The following is a 17,607-nucleotide window of genomic DNA, read 5'->3' as shown; positions in this document are numbered from 1 at the left end:
GTAGTATCTACTCTAAGTCACAAGAAAAACTATCCTATAAAATGTCCTTTTCTTTAAGACACTTTTACTGCTAGATTTTTTCCTTGAATGAATAAGCATATATTGAGCACTGTGTACCAGACTAATGATCAGGTCAGACCGAGCTTAGAAACAAAGCTCTGCTAGTTGTTAGTGACAAGGATCAGGCTACTCAAATGTCCCTTACCCTCATGTTCCTCATCTGCAAAATGAGCACTGACTTAAAAGGTTGTGGATGAGAATATATGCAATGAACCTGGCTGTAGTAGTTACAGTATCACTGGATTTTCACAACTCTGAGACTAGGTGGTACTACCTGTTAACAAATGTGTGATAAAAGGTACTGAGAGGTTGAGACCTGGATATTTTTGATATTTTCACTACACAATCCTTACTTCCATTGTATATTCTTCTAATGTATCTTCTGGTGATTCTTCTTGTATATCTTCTAGAAATGGGGAAACTCACTCTCTCTACAGTCAACGAGCTACTAGCTCTGTGATTTTGGTAGTATGAAAAATCCGGGAATATTGAAGAATTCAGTGGACGATGCAATGTAGGCACCTAGGGTTTAACATAGTATGAGCAAGTATGTTGTATCATTTACTTTTGAATGGTAGATCTTTTTAATCAGTTGTACTGCCCTTAATACTCGCTCACTGCCTACATAGCATTCTTTGATAGCAGAAGAGGAAATATGTGACAATATCATTAAGTGTATACTAGAAAACTGACTAGAATGGCATACTTTCCACTGGTGTTCCTCTTAAGAGTTCATGGCTTGGTGTCAAACCAAATGTATATACACTTTATTGGAATATACTAGATAAAGCAAGTATTTAAAAGTTGACATTCTGAAAACAAAGTTTCTCAAAATACAGAGACCAGTCTCCTTTATTTTTTGGTTGGTTAACATTGCTTTGGGGCAGTACTGTTTTAAGATTCTCCTCACTTAGTTGTCCTTATTTCTATGTTTAAACTCTGTGGCTCCTCAAATAAGTACTATTTCCATTAGCAAAGCTAGTTCTAAGCAAAACAAGAAACCTGAGAAAACAGCCCAAACTCAGTACTTCCTAGGAGTTCTTGATATGTGAATACTCCAGCACCAGACCCAGAAAGGCAGCTCTATTAACCATTAGACTGAAGCAGCAAAATCAGGTATGCAACCCTAGGCAAGCACTGTTTTGTTAATGTATCTCTCTGCTGGTAATTTATTCTTTACTACCTTTCAAGTTGCTAGTTATTTGAAAAATAAACAAGTAAAACTAGTACATGGCACCTTTTTATTCAGCACCTTCCATTAACCAAGTATTTAATATGTGCCTGGGGTAAGATACAGTCCCTGAACTCTTAAGAGTGATAGAAACAGGTTGCTTGGATTTGATGCAGAGGATGGGAATGTCCCTCAGCCAGGATTTGGAGTTACAAACTCTGGCAAAAGGAATTTATTGGCAGGATCATAAGAGGGGGGCCACAGAACCAAAGAGCTACTAGAGAATCAGATCAGGTAACTGGTACCCCAGGAAAGAGCATGTGGCAGAAACATCACCTCTGACCCCCACAAGATAGCTTCAATTAACATTCAAAACCTGGGAATGGAAAGTACAGCACAGGGAATATAGTCAATAATATTGTAATAGGTTTGTATGGTGTGAGAGGGTACTAGATTTATCAGGATGATCATTTTGTAAGGTATATGAATGTCTAATCACTATGTTGTATATGTGAAACTAATACAATACATGCCCACTATAATTAGAAAATAATTTTTTAAAAAAATATTCAAAACCTAGAAATAACGTTCAATAAGTCAGAGGCTCACCCCACTACACCAGAAGGTAAGAAATTCTACCTTCAGAACAGAATATTCTTTAGGAAAAGATCATTTCTCCTATAAAAAGAAATTTTGTATCAACAGATACAAAATGATTCAAATCAACATGAGGCTGATTGATATACTCAGTACAAAGACATGCAAGGTAAAATTTCAATTCTGTATATCAAAAGGGATATAGACTTTGAAAAATTCCTGTCCTGATATTGAGTTGGTTAATACTGATTTTTCCCTTTATCTTTTCAACACTATTAATTTAGCAGGCTGCTATATTAACTTTTACAAGGTAGTCTTCATTCAATATTGTAATTTATACTAAATATCTAAGTGATTAAAGTCTGATGTCTTTTTTCAGATCATTTAAACTGTAAGCTAAAGGATGGCGGTAGGGGAAAATATACATCCAATCCTAATAGCTAACATGTTAACACGAGCTTACTATGGTGGTGGCCTTGAAATGATTTTCCATGTATTAACGGACTAGATCTTCATAAAAAATACTGAGGTTGGCCATATTATCTCTGTCAGGTGAAGAAACCAAGTCATAGTCAAGTGTCACTCAAGTTACTCACAGTCACCTCTCATGGCAAACACCTGGATTTGTGAAGACCGAATCCATGAGGCTCTGGATACATCCCTTTTTATATATGCAGAGCAACTTTGGAGACAGACTTGTATGAACACAAATGCCTGCCTCCTTCAACTTCTAGCTGTGTGAGAAAAGGCAAGTTACCTATACCTACAACTTTTCCATCTATAAAATAGTAATGCTTCCTGCTTCATGACAAACTGTAAAATAGGCCAGTCCTTCTCAAATTTCCTTCAACATGATAAACATCTTCCTAGGATTTCTATTTTTAAGAAATGAGATTTTTTAATGTGAGAATTTCTGTACTCTTACGTTTTATAAAGTATAAGAACATTCTTTTCTATAATTTCCAGTCCTATACTCCTCTTAAGCAATTAGAGAATACAGGCATACTTCTGTGCTTTGCTTTACTGTGCTTCACAGATGTTACATTTTAAACTGAAGGCAAGACACTCCACCAGCAAAAAGATTACAACTCACTTTATTGTGATACTCACTTTATTGCAGTGGTGTGGAACTGAATATGCAGTCTTTCCAAGGTATGCCTGTTTCAAAGCTCTGTGAAGTGAGTAACTGGACAATTTTATGCTTTTTTGTGTGTGTTATGCTAACTGCCCAGCAGAGGTCTCAACCAGACAAGATGAAACAATATTAGCCTAAAAGCATTGTAGCATGCCACCTTTCAGGCAACATTTAAAGGGACAATTCATCTCAGTGATCCAACCAAGATGTGGAGAGAGAAAACTGTCATTTTCAGTTTATAAGATTTGGGGTCTCAAAATATGACATCTATCCTGATAGAGAGACCTGTCTGGATATTAAACCTGAGGTGCAATGTCAGCTCTTTGTTTTAGCTCAATTTCTCCAACTAAGGCAATTTCAAGTTACTCCCTAACTAGCACCGTAGGAAACTTGTTTGCTATTATGTAATTTTCAAAGTTTATATTAAAACAAACATGACTATAATATGGAGTGAAAACTTTAAGTTAATTTTACAATGTCTTTGATTGCATAGATACTTTCCCTGTTACAAAAATACTATTAACAAATGAGCCATGTTTTACAAATAAGAACACAAAGGCAAAACCATGCTGCAACTAAGATCTTTTAATACTTGGCCCAGTGATTGGTCCATTCTTTTTATACTAATACTGAAAAATTTAGCCATTACTATACAATTATATAACCCTAAGCATTTGTAATTTATTCCAAATTCTGTCCTAAAAAACTATAAAAACTGAGTTACTTAATACTCTTAACGTACTTACTTGTAAATAATGCAAAGATAAACATGAAGTATTAAGCACATATTTTTCTTTAAATATATCTCCTACTTCAGTAGTACATGTGGATGAAGTTATTTTCTTCCAAGTTATCAATACTTTATACCTTTGTTTAGTACCTTTACAATAATATGTAGGTACTTACTGCAAAAAAGATTTTATGTACAAATAATGTATAGACATTCTACCCCAAAATTCAATTTTCTTTTAAATTTTTTTTTTTAAGGCAATGAATTCCTCTGCTTCTAAATCATTGCTGAGCTAGAAAAATAAAGCTTGTTTTACTAGGAATCTCTCAAGTTAGAATTTTCTTCAAAGTGGAAATTATAGAGTACAGTGCCATTTCAGGAACAGACTACACAGCTGTTACCCTCAACATCCACAACTGCCTATCTGAACAGTTAAACCAAGTTAAAACAGTCTGACAGAATTAGACTTCAATATATGAGGCCATTATGTTCTTCTTCGGATGTTAATAAACCAAAACTGGAAATACTGAAATCAAAAGATATTAGTACTTGAGGCTAATTATCATATAGAGTATTAGCTCCTTGTAGTATCCCCCTTTCTGTAACATTAAAAAGGGAATATTTTTACTGCAAAAAAAAATTTTATGTATCACTAGCCATAATTTTTGTCATCGTTATTACATAACTGCTGCCTAGTGCCATTATCCAAGTGGCATGACTATTTTATATCCACAATTTACCCCTATGGTTACAGAATTTTCATGATTTACACAAATACATCTATCAGTAAAGGCTTAACATTGAGATGTAATCTAGCATCCATAATAGCTGATGTTTTGCCAAGAGCAATGTAGAAGAGATGTATTTTTAATATTTTCATGAGTCACCTTATGGAAAAAAAATAATTTAGACATTCTTCTAAGTCTCTAAAGAAGATTTTCCAATTCATAGAAATGGTTACAGTCAGTTAAGATTCTCAGAAACAACTTCCATGTCCACATCCTCTTGTAATTTCTGTACCATTTTGTTTTCCAGCAGCTTTCCTTTGCCTAAAAACAAACAAACAAAAAAAAAACTTTATCAATTCAATGTGACCTTGCAGAACTCCTCAAAACTTTATAAAGAATCTTTTGTGTTTTAAAATATTAGCCATTTCTAAGAAACATAAGAACAGTAACTAAACTTATACAGGTTTTATAATATGCCATGCATAAAACAAGCATTCTACATACATTTGCTCATTTCAGCCACATAATAACCTGAATTTTAAAGATGAGAAAAGCTGAGGCACAGACAGATGAACATGCCCATGGGCACTCAGCTGGTAAGTCAAAGTGATGGGATTTGAACCCTCGCCCTCATGGATCCGTAGTCCCTGCTCTAAACATTGTATTACCAACCTTAGAGGGTTAGCTAAAAACTTAAATGACAATGGTTCATTCATGTCATTTCTGGGTGTGAGTTTTTTGTCACTCACATGTGAAACAAATGTTCCACATTTTAACAAAATGTGGTACATTAACACAAATCTACTGAACTGGGCTTACAGAATTTGACCTTTACTAAGGTTTAGGCATGGACTCATTCAGGAATCAAGTCTCTGACTACATCTCACCAAAATTTCTCTTTAAGCAGTCTCAAAAATAAGTAAATTATATAACAGATTGTATAAAACTGTAGTTCTCAAACTTAAGTATCAGAATTACCTGGAGAGCTACTTAACAAAGAGGCCCAGACTCTGTATTTATGCTAAGTTGCCCAAGTAAATCTCATATCAACCAAAGTTTGAGAACCACCAATATAAAACACTGTCCTTTAATAAAAATAGGTATGAGGCAAAATCATCTATGAAATTATTACTCAACTCACTTTGAGTAACTCAGAAAATAGGATCTTATGAAGGGGAAAAGAAATACCATATGTAAAAAACTAATTGGAACTGGGAAATATACTAAGTAAATTATATATATTTTTAGCAAGTCCTATCATAAATGTACTAAGATAACATTTACATGAAAAAATACTCTTAACAAGCTAGTTGATACTCAATTACACAGACCACAAAAATCTAGTTTTCACCTCTACTTAAAGCAGAGAACTCTTATGCAATGCATTACTTACATGCAGAAGGGGCCCGGATGAGATGAATGTTTTGCTTTACTTCTTTGATGTCCTGAACTTTCTGTAGTTCTTTATTTTTCTTTAACCTAGGGTAAAAACATTAAAGCCAAAATTTCAGTTATTAAAGCTTCTTTAAAAGACATTAATTCATAACTTTTAAAAAAAAATTTTATCAAATAAGCCACACATGAGGAGTGGGAACTCTATTTTCTAGTTCCTAATCAGCTCAAATAGGATTCCTACACTACCAACTGTTCCTTCAATGAATACCTAGTACCTAATTGGAAATAAAATGAGGCTTCAATATATATTTGCTGAGTGAATGCGATTGAAGCAAAGAATTAACAAATCTCAAGATATCAATGTCTATTATATACATGTAGTACAAATCTTTTCTAGTGCCTAGATCTTTTCTCCTCAAAAATAAAACACAGTGTTACCTATTTTTAATCATTCAGTAATTATAAGAGCACAAAACTCATAAAACATTCAATGACAGACTAATAGACTAGTGCTCATTTAGGCACCTTTTTGGTAACACTCTAAAAATCTTTTAAAGCTAGAAAGCAATGGTGCAGACTGCCATAGCGATTACAGCAAAATCTAATGCCCCTTTCTCTAAAGAAATAACTGACTCCAGGCAGGGGCAGGGGAAATACAAGATGAGGCTAGATCTTATTAGTCATAAAGTAAAAAAGCACTCAAAGAATGATGAGGAACTGTCAAAATGACATGGAAGCTTGCCTGAAGTAACTCCCACTGGCCAACCTGGGTGGGCTACTTAGAACATTTAATGACTAAGAATTAAAACCCACTGAATACCATAAAAGTCAATGAATATACATAGATATGACATGAATAAATAAAGGAATAGTTTTGAAATTGGCTTTCTCATAAAAAAGAGCTTTACCTCAATAATAAATGTAGAAGAAATGAATTAGGAATATCACTACTTGGCAACAAAATAGTAACAGATTCAGACAAGACTGTACTGGATGCTAAAACTCAGTAGATCCCAATTTGAAAAGGACCAATCTCTTTGCCGTGTCTCAATGTATCTCCCCTAAGGTATGTATTAATTAAAATGAAAATAGTAACTTTCCAGTGGAGAAACTGGCAGATACCTCCTTAACCACACGATCACTTGGGATGACATGAGACTCCTGAAGGAGGCATCATCATTTCCATGATATTCTGGCCAAAATACCTTAATCTGTATCTAATCATGAGCAAAACATCAGACAAACCGAAATTGAGGCACATTCTATAAAATAACTGACCTGTACTCTTTAAAAATCCCAATGCCATATAAAAAGAAAGATGAGAAACTGTCCAGATTAAAGGAGCTTGAGGAAATATGACCACTAAATGCAATGTGTGATCCAGAATATTCTGTTGCTATTAAGGACATTATTGGAACAATTGATGAAATCTAAATAACATCTGTAGATTATATAATAGTATTGTATCAATGTTAATTTACTGATTTTAATAACTATACTATGGTTATATAAAAACATGTTCTTATTTTTAGGATATATACACTGAAATATATACTTAGGAGGAAAAGGGCATCATGTCTTCAACTTACTGTATACAAAGATGAGGATAAAGTAAATACGGCAAAATGCTAACAATATACAAGAGTTCCTTATATTATTCTACCCAGTTTTGTAAGTCTAAAGTTATGTGAACATAAAGTGAAAAAAAATGCCTCTAGATTCCTACTAGTTAATTATTTTTCCAAGAATTACTCTATACATATTGTCATACCTATTCATTATAAATTTAGCTTGGCGTTTCTGTTTGATCTCTTCGACTCTCTTCATTGCATCAACTACAAAAAAAATTCATAAGAATTAGCAAACTATTCACATGCAAGCAACAGCTTTAACAATCACTTCTTTATTCTTTATTATGATTTAGAAATTGATTAAATGACAAACCCATTGGGGAAAAAATCCCTACTAAAATAAAGAAGGTATGTACCCTTTGCTGGCATCACTGTTAACTCTTATCTTTCACATCTATCATTTCTCTGTATTTTGCAAAAGCTTTTATTGCTACTAAATTTTCCTTCTTTTTTAAAGCACTCCAGTGCTTTTCAAATTTTATTCTACAAAGAACTCAGATTAATAGCAATTAATCCCATTCTAAGCTTGTTATCTCCATAAATAAAAGAAAGTACTTTTCTGGTTATAAAGACTACTTTTTCTTCAAGTGCCTGGAATATGATCTGGAGAATGAATCATATTCCAATCTTGAATACTGGTTGAATGAACCAGTCAACAATCTGCCACACTCTCAACCACTAAAATCTGTTTTGGAAAATGTATACAGGAGCTGAGTCCAACTATGCTCTAGTTATCTATATCAACATTCTCCAACATAAGATAAACCACATATGTAATTTTAAATTTCTAGCAGCCACGTTAAAAAAAAGTAAGAAGGAAAAGTTCAAAATTAAATTTAATGATCTACTTTGTTTCACCTAACATATCCAGAATATTGTCATTTCAACATGTAATCAACATAAAAAATTACTGAGATATTTTATGCTTGTTTTCATACGAAGTCTTCAAAAACCACCACGTATTTTATATTTACAGCACATGTTGATTCGGACTAGCCACATTTCAAATGCTCAGAGTCCCTACGGCTTGTGTTTACCGTAATGGACAGCACACTCCCAATCTAGCTTCTTAAAGTATGTGAAGCTGAAGAATACCAGGATATTGTCTTAAAAGTATCTCTCCACAATATACTTATTACCAAGTAAAATGCTAACTTTACAGTGTAAAACCTGGCAGACAAAGATCAAAGTTAACATTGCCAGTAACAAGACTAATAAATGACAGGTGCCTCCTGAAAGGACACAATGACAAGAACTCAGCATCACGTCAATGGTACTTCTGCCAAATGCACACTACCCAAATCTAAACTTGAGGAAGCATCCGACAAAATCTAATTAAGGGATTTTATACCACATACCTGGCCCATATTCTCAAAATTGTCAATGTCATGAAATATAAAAAACAAACTCAGGAACTGTTCTAAATTGAGAGACTAATAGAGATAAGACATGTACTGTTCCAACAACTTTTGCAATAAAAAGATACTGGGAAAATCAGAGAAATGTAAATAGGTCTAAGATTAAGTGATAATGTACCAATGCTAATTTTCTTGATTCTAATAATTACACTGTGGTTGTATGAGAGAATGTTCTATTTTTAGGAAATACATATTAAACTATTTAACTCAAACAGTTCAGAAAAAATAAATAAAAGGGGAAGAGGAGAAAAAGTAAATAAAATGTTAACATTTGGGGAATGTAGATGAAGGATATCAGAGAATTCTACTCCTGCCACTTTTCTGTCCCGTCTGAAATTATGTCAAAATAAAAACTTTTTTAAGTGTAGACTGGAGACGAGCAACACTGGCATCACCTAGGATTTTGTTAGAAATGCAGAATCTTAGGCCCCATCCAAACATACTGTATTAGAATCTGAATTTTAACAAGATCCCCCAGAAGGCCCCATGGTGTTTTTGGCATTAAGATGATGTATGTATAAATAACTCTAACACGATGTCAACTCTAAATTTGCATATGCTATGGCTTAGAACTAACAATATGCTGGATATGTAACTTTTCTTCTTTCCTTGCCTTTCAGCAAAAATGGTAAAGGCAAGTTCTAGTATTCAGAAGCATTACCTCGCTTTAAAGTTACTCAGAAGGAAAACAAACACAAGAGGCAGGTAAATCCTTCCCAAAGAATAAGACACTGCATTTCTGGATATTCCAAAAGACCAAAAAATTTTAAATGTAAGAAGTATCTAATAGATATTAAAAACTGATCTGCAATACAGAGATACATAACAGATAAAACACAAATTATTCTTGCTTTTAAAGTTCTATTGCTGTTTCTATGGACATCAGCATCTTAACAAAGGTGTTTCAGTCCATACCACACGTAAGCAATAAATATAAAACTACTGTCAACAGATCAGCTTATAGACAGGATGATATTAAAATAGGGAGTGTGGGGAATCAAAGAGTAATATATTTTTTTCTGGAACACTACTAACAACTTTTATTAATGCAGGAAATAGTTTTAAGTTCCAAAAGACTGATACTGTCTACCCAGAAGATCATCTTTGAAAAGTCTATTTTTAAGATCCCAATATGAAAGTACAACAGAATTTATGCAGGAAAAAAAAACTCAATAGAGTACCACTTCTTACAGAATTTGCAGATGTATAAACAAGTGGGAAAAGGGAATGAGACTGTGATAATACCTGAACCAATTACCATCTAACAGAAGCAATAAATAGGAGTACTCAGTAAAATGTACCGAGAGGACAAAGATTGTGTGTACCCTGTTCATCTTTGTATGCTAGAGTCAAGGCTTATTGTTCTAGCATATAAAGCCTTACAGAACACAATAGTATTTCTCATGAACAATGTAAATAACATGAAAGGGTCATAGTAATTGAATAACCACATACAACTAAAATAAGATATGCACCTCAGTTTCAACATCAAGCTGAATACCCACCAAATAAAAGTAGTTATAAAATATGAAAGGGTGATCTGAAGCTGCTATCTTCAAGTGGTTACCAAGAAAAAAAAAAGAGGGAGGCCAATATGAAATAAAATTCAATGGGGTCCAGAAATGCTTTAGGATCTTCCAAGAATATCCTTGACAAGAATGCCTTTTGGAATCAATTTAAGAATCCTATGAAAAATTTGTAACTACGTGAGGTGATGGATGTTAACTAGACTTATTGTGGTGATCTATCAAATCATTATGTTGTATACCTGAAACTAATATAGTGTTATATGACTATTATGGCTCAATAAAAACAAAGAAAATCCTATGAAGTTATTAATCTCTTTAAAAATCCTTGAGGTTGAATCAGTGATATTTCCTTACCAAATAAACTCAATAAAACTGCTTTTTCAGAAATGAACTCTCCCACTAATTGCAAAAAAAAAAAATTTTTTTTTAATCTGTTTGATTTGAGATATCTTACATTTGTCAGCCTAAGGTACTCTACCTGTTATAGAAAAAAAAAAAAATTTTAATTAAAAAAAATTTTAAAGGAGGAATAAAGAAAACACCAAGAAGCAGAATACTTAAGGCTATGTGGAATACGCAATTCCAAATTTGGACTCGATTTCTCCACATAGTCCAGAATAATAAAGCTTTAGAAGGTGTCAAATACTACCACAAAGGCCCACAACTTTTCAATTCCTACCCTGAAGTCTTGTGACTGTGTTGAAAGGGATGCTCTGCCTGTCTGATCCAATACTTTATCAGTCTGATCCATTACAGACTGATAAAGTATGTAGAATTCTAAGCCTTAGAAACTTCTAGTTAAACAATATCACCTTCAATCTAAGACCAGAAATAGCTAAAGACTGCATAAAGCAGCCACAGGGAGAAGAAAAGTCAGGGCCAAGGGCCTCAAACACACACAGTGGAATCTATAAGCTGGACTAAGTAAATTTTACTACATGTGGGCTTTTCTTCATTAGTCTCTGCCTACTTCAGAAAAAAACAAAATAGACAAGAAACAAGATATTACTGCTTTTAATTTCAGTAGGCTATAGCTTCATTTTTACATAAATTAAGCACTTAGAAGTTCTGATAAGCAAATTTGTAATTATCACCTTAAGTGCTGCACTTTAAATTTTACCGAAGCACTAAAATTTTATAAGGTGTACAAAATACCCTGTTTATGACCCTAAATCAAATTATCTAAACTTCTAAAGTATGCTAGGTTTTGTGTATATTTTAAGTATGCCACACCCAACCCCAAAAAAGAATTCTCCGTCTCTATTTTTCCCCAACTTTTGGATGTTTTATATCTGTGTGGGCACTTCAAATAATATCAAACTTAGTAATTACATTATTTTTATAATGGACACATCAACCACTTCTGAAAAGGATTTTGAGTAGTTTATAAGACAAATACAACAGAACCATTAAAATGAGAATAAGAGAATAAAAGCTAACCGATAAAAAAGAGAAATTTAATATTTAAGCAAAGTGACATTAAAGTTATGGCAATATCCCAAACCAGTCTCTCTTGAAAATCCCTGGCATTCCCTTGTGACTTACTAGTTTTATTCCACAGCTCTCGCTGGTATTTGACAGGTTCATTTCTACGTTTTTCAAATTCAAATGAATTATCCTGTAAGGGGGAAAAATATCGTTTTTAGAGAGGTATGAAGGAAGCATTTCTTAAAATTTATTCTCTTTTCCAAAGTGTTCGGAGTGTTTCAAACTCGGGACACATGTTAAGATTCCCCCTCCCCCTACCCCACCAGGGAGCTATCAGCAAATCCAAGTTTTCAAACTTTTTCTCCTTTACACACCATGATGTATGTACATGATAGATAGCCCTACTGAAAATCTCTCTCTGTATGCAAGTTATCCTCTGTATCGCTAAGAGAGGCATATAACAATCATGGGGATTATAAACAAACTGAAAAAGCTTCCCTAATTCCTCATTCCTAGATGAGACTCACAGCCAGAAAACTTTGCATTAGGCTGGACCATAGGAAATAACCATTTTTCAAAGATGAAAAAAAGACTTAAACATTGAGAATTTCATATGGGTCAACCAAAATACCTGTCATATTTATATATTTCAATACCTATATACCTTTTGTTTTATCATAAAGGTATGAAACTACACATCTTTAAATAAATGTGGTACTACCCTACATAAGCTTCACCCTGAAATTCTTCAAGTCCCCTCTAAATGCAGTTGGTATTTTGCAGTTAATAATCCTAGTTATCTTAAAACATGCAAAACAATTTTGGAAAAGCTACAGTTTTCTTTAAAAAACTACCAGCATTTCTTGGTTTTCAAATCTACCCAACATAGGCATATGGAACAGCGCTAACTCTGTATTTGGCTATTTCATTTATATAAACGTGACTCTATTCAGATCACAATAACCTCAGCGGTGACCTACTAGGAAATGACTGTGACTGGCATCCTTCCTTCATTCATACAGTTGCCACTTGCATTTGAGGTATTTGCTTCTTCTCATCCATACTAAAAATTATTTTTGTGACAGTAATTGTGATTTGACCTTGCACCTCACAAAAAATATTCTTTACTGAAAACTTCTGGTGTTAAGGAAGCCAGCAAAGGGCTTCATGGCAACTGCTTAGATACTGCTCTTAAGGAGTAGAGAAGAGGTAAAGAGTCCCATGGGTTTGGTGGAGGAGAAAGTCAAGGAAGGAGCGGACAGTTTAAACATCTTCCTCCTTCAAGGATAGCCTATGCAGAAGCTTTCACCTCCTCCCTTTGCAGGGGTTGAAAGTGGACAAACTTAACCAGATCTAGGAATAGCAAATATGATGATGGGGCTCATACATGAAATTCCCTTAGCCCTGACTCCCCACTATTCCTTCTCATGTCAACACTATATCTAATTTCTCTGTTCTGACACCAAGTCCTGCTAAGGAAATCTAGAAACTGATAAATAGGTTTACTACAAATATCATCTGAGCCCTGACTGCTGTTCAGGAACTTTTAATCTTTTAACTATCTCTCAAAATCTCTAATTAGCAATTTCCAACTTCACTTCAATCCATTTAAATGACTTCCTCCTTTGTTTGCAAGAGCTAAAAAAAGTTTTCTGAGAATAAGAAAAATCACTTCTACAAACTGGATTAGGAATTTTTCCCTTTTCAGAATTCGACAGATTAATGGTTTTTAGGATCACATGAGAATGAGATTACCATATCCAAATACAAGTAAGTCACTCATCAATCATGCTATAGGGAGCCTTATGATAGTTAATTAAATTACATACACCACCCTCCCCCCCAAAACCCTGAAATTTTAAAAACTATAAAAACTATACTCACCACTGTAAGCTCTTTACCAGCTGCTTTACGGAATGCTTTAGTCCACCTGACCTTACGAGGATTGCGCTTCTTCTTAAAGTTTTTATGGCACTTGGATTTACAGAATCTAAACACCTACAAGAAAAGTTCAAATAGTGAGAAGTCAATACCAGACAAAATATATTGTAAAATCTGAGCAATGACAATGTTTCTCACTCACAATTACTTCTACTTACACCATTTAGAAATGTGTGGACATGTCAGATTACATGGAAATTTAACTATGTTTTGACTATCAAGCATCATCACCGCTAAAAGCAGAGGGGCCTGAAAATATGGTTAAGAACTACCATTTTAATAGAATGAGTAAAACCTTATAATGATCTTGAATAAGGAATAGTTTAAAGGAAAGTCCTTTATTTAAATTACTTCACAATTCAGAATAATTCTCAAAAATTCACTTTCTATATACCTCAATGAGGGTAAAAGTTTCAAACCACCACTCTGAAATCTCCTTTGGTTCTTTCCATCCTCACACAAAATAATTTCAAAAAGGACCGATAACTAGCTGTAGATTTATTTTCTAACATATTCATAGATCTACTTGGAAGATTCGCCACTATTTTAATTCTCCACCTTCCTCCCAAATGATGTGATCCTTTAATAGTGCTTACAATTTAATGATACTTCAATGTGCTCCTGAAATGGCTTATTGGGACTCCTTATATACGTCTAAAATGCATTATTTTGTTACTCTGTAAGGTGTAAGAACACATAATTTGTGTATTACTAGAAGAAATCTGAAGAGAAAAAGTGATTTTTTTGAGTTTATCTTAGCAAAAAAATAAATTAAGTTGAATTACCACACCTAGAAGATGTGACCTATAAAAAAAATAGATCAAAATGAAGTATAAACATTTCAAACTAAGTAAGCTTGTGTATATATATCACAAGCCAAAATACTTTTCATTTTATGTTCTATGAGGAACTCCAAGCAGGTGATTATACACACTAGGATATAGTTTTCTTAGAAATGGTCAATATTAGTTTACTCTATCCAGGTACGTATGTCATGGAGAGTCCTCTCTTGAGACTTGAGTGAAGACATATCTACATTCTTGAATTAATTTCAAAGTATCTGGAAAATACAAGAACTGTAGTCTACTGGAGTAACTCACTACGAAATCATTACCAGTAAAATTTCTTTAAGTATTTACAGCCCAAAGTATTATTATCTTTTTAAGTAACGGCCTCTTATGTTTAATGCCTACTAGATAACCCCTAGGCAAATCCTCATTTCTGAGAAATATCTAATGAGAGAGGTTTTGAACTTCCCCTGGGTCTCTCAATTCCAAATACAGCCAATGGAAAGTTACAGAGAAGTCTACTTGAACTCTATACCTAATAAATGTTATCTGAAAAGCTGAAAAACAGAATAAAATATCTGATGAGACTAGAGTCATTGGAGATGAGAAGGGGCTTTAACCAGCAAATAAGGCACAACAACTCAACAAGCAAATAAAGCGCAACTACTCTGTGCCTGATGTTACAACAGGTGCTAGGGATACAAAAATAATTAAAACATGAATCCCTACCTTGGGAACTTAGGCTAGCAAGCTAAGTGTGATAAAGTCTCACTTTCCAAGTAAGAGAGAGGGAATTCAGACTAGGATATAAACAATGGGATAAAGGTATATACGATCATGTATAATATGAAAACACAATAAAGAGGTGATTAAATCTACTGTGGGGTAGCTGGTGGATGAATTATGTGTAAGACAAAGCTTCATAGGCTCAAGTTTCCCTTTTAATCTAGTCCTCTACCAACATCCTCAGTCTTCAACATGCAAACAAATGATCGGTTCACACCTCAGCCTCAAAGTCCTTCAACTCTTTCTTATTCCACTAATTTAGCAAACATTTATTAAGCACTCATTAAGGGTGTATTTTTCCTGTTTGCAAACTATGAGAAAATGTAGAACATTAACACTAATTCTACCTTTAAGAAGCTACCTAAGCTTAAGAGAAGTCTCTTATGAAAAATCGTGTCAAAAGCTAAGAGCATAAAGGTAGGAGGACTAGTTAGGAGGCTAGAAGAGTGACAAGTGCCTAATCTGGAACCAGGGCAGGAGGGAAGAAAGAAAGCAGACACCACTATCCTTTGCAAAGGCAGAATAAATAAGGATTTATATCTAGATACATAAGGTGAAAGATTCAAATATGAACCAACATCTCCGAGATACGCCCATACTTATTCTTCAATAGTGCCTCACAGCCTCTACTTCTTACTTCCCCAATCAACTTTGTTCTGGCTCCACTGGTCTTCCCTAGAGCAGACTGGCTGCCAGCCAATTCAACACCGTCCTTGCTAGCAATATAGACTTCCTCATCAACCTGAATTTCCAATGTGTCTGCCAGATCAACACCAAACTCTAAATAGCTCCCAAAATCTGTTGTTCTAATTCCAATACCTGCTGACAAGCATTGCTGGACAAAAATTATGACCACATCATCTACATAGCCATATTGCCCACTGTGAATTAGACTCCCACCTGGCAATCATTTGATTCTTTTTATAAATTTTTTATCATGTTCCTGAAAGCAGGTATTCAAAATCATCTTCTACATGCTCTTTCAAGTTCCCAAACATAGCTTTGGATTCTCACTTTCAGCAAGAATCTTTGCTTATTTAATGAGCTCAGTATCTTCCATCTATAATAGATGTAAGACAACGAAGTAGGAACTATAATTCTTTAGTATGTCCATCCACATCACCTCTTTAAGGATTCCTAAATGCTCTTTCCCAAAGACTCCCATTCAACGGATCTGGTGAAAAAACAGCAATCCATTATTTAGAAATGCCTAGTGATTCAGAAGCAAATGTAAGAGACCTCAAATTCTGAGAAACGATGTCCTAAAGAAACAGGAATGAGTTTCATTCTGATATGAGAAAATAAATTCATGTATCACTCACAAAGTCTCTCTCAACTAGGTCTTACGGTACACCTATATGTTAATATCTTATATTTCCGGACTAATCATTTTGCATATACTTACATTTGTATTTATAGCCTTACCGACTCCATCCCTGTATCACCAACCACAATACAAAGGGACACAATTCCTTCGTTCTGCGCCTCTGCTCAAGCTGCTCACTTTTCTTCCACTTTACTCTCTCCTCACTTTTCGCGCAAAATTCAAGATCCAGGATAAATATATCCTTTCTGGGCTTCTTCATATACGACCCCCTAAACTCACCTCCAACAACCTCATAATATATGTCTACTATTAAGCCATATGCAACATTTCTATCGACCACTACACACTATGGATAGTCCCAAGTCTATGGACACAGACCCTAGCAATGACGCTTGACCAAGCATCCGTTCAACAAAGTTTACTGAATTGAAAAACTTGGCCCATGTACCAGAGTGGCCGCAATGCCCAAACACACCCTCGCAGTCCCCGTCGGGGCTGGCTGACACCGCTCCTGAACCTCATCGCAGCCAGCCTCGCCCAAAGGTGGTCTGGTGACCAGCTCCGTTCCGGACGCCCGCAAGGAGAAACTTCCCAAGCGGGAGGTCGAGGCCGGAGCTCCTCGCGAAGCCTCCCTCCCTCGGGGGCAGCGTGGAGAACGGGGCCGAACGCCGCAGGCGCAGAAAGCCGGGCGGGTTAGGCCTCGGCCCGCGGGAGCGCAGCCGGGCGCGCTCTGGCATTGGCCCCCTCACCTTGCAATCGTTGCGGACGAACATCATGCCGTGGCCAGGGTATATGGGCCCCGAACAGAAATAACACTTCTCGATACGCATGTTGAACGCGCGTGGGGACCCACCACCCAAACGCCGAGCCTGAAAGGAAGTGACGTAGCCCCGTCACAGGAAGTTATTTTCTTCCCAGTCCCGACCCGGAAAAGTCAAGCGTG

The 17,607-nt window shown here is 35.1% G+C and overlaps 1 protein-coding gene across 1 annotated transcript; it reads right to left on the bottom strand.

The window, feature by feature from the left end:
- Positions 1 to 3,409: 3,409 nt before the first annotated feature.
- On the bottom strand, positions 3,410 to 17,607 carry RSL24D1 (ribosomal L24 domain containing 1). Its single transcript, XM_006920343.3, has 6 exons — positions 17,414 to 17,607; positions 13,707 to 13,820; positions 11,940 to 12,012; positions 7,588 to 7,651; positions 5,815 to 5,900; positions 3,410 to 4,742 (listed from the first exon to the last, which is right to left on the bottom strand). Exons 1-6 carry the CDS (start codon positions 17,492 to 17,494, stop codon positions 4,657 to 4,659), a joined length of 504 nt encoding a protein of 167 aa, XP_006920405.1. The 5' UTR covers positions 17,495 to 17,607; the 3' UTR covers positions 3,410 to 4,656.

Source organism: Pteropus alecto, unplaced genomic scaffold (genome assembly GCF_000325575.1).
Source record: "Pteropus alecto unplaced genomic scaffold, ASM32557v1 scaffold86, whole genome shotgun sequence".
Classification (NCBI taxonomy): domain Eukaryota; kingdom Metazoa; phylum Chordata; class Mammalia; order Chiroptera; family Pteropodidae; genus Pteropus; species Pteropus alecto.
The sequence above is the reverse complement of the archived record's forward strand: the minus strand, read 5'-3'. Positions and strand labels throughout refer to the sequence as shown.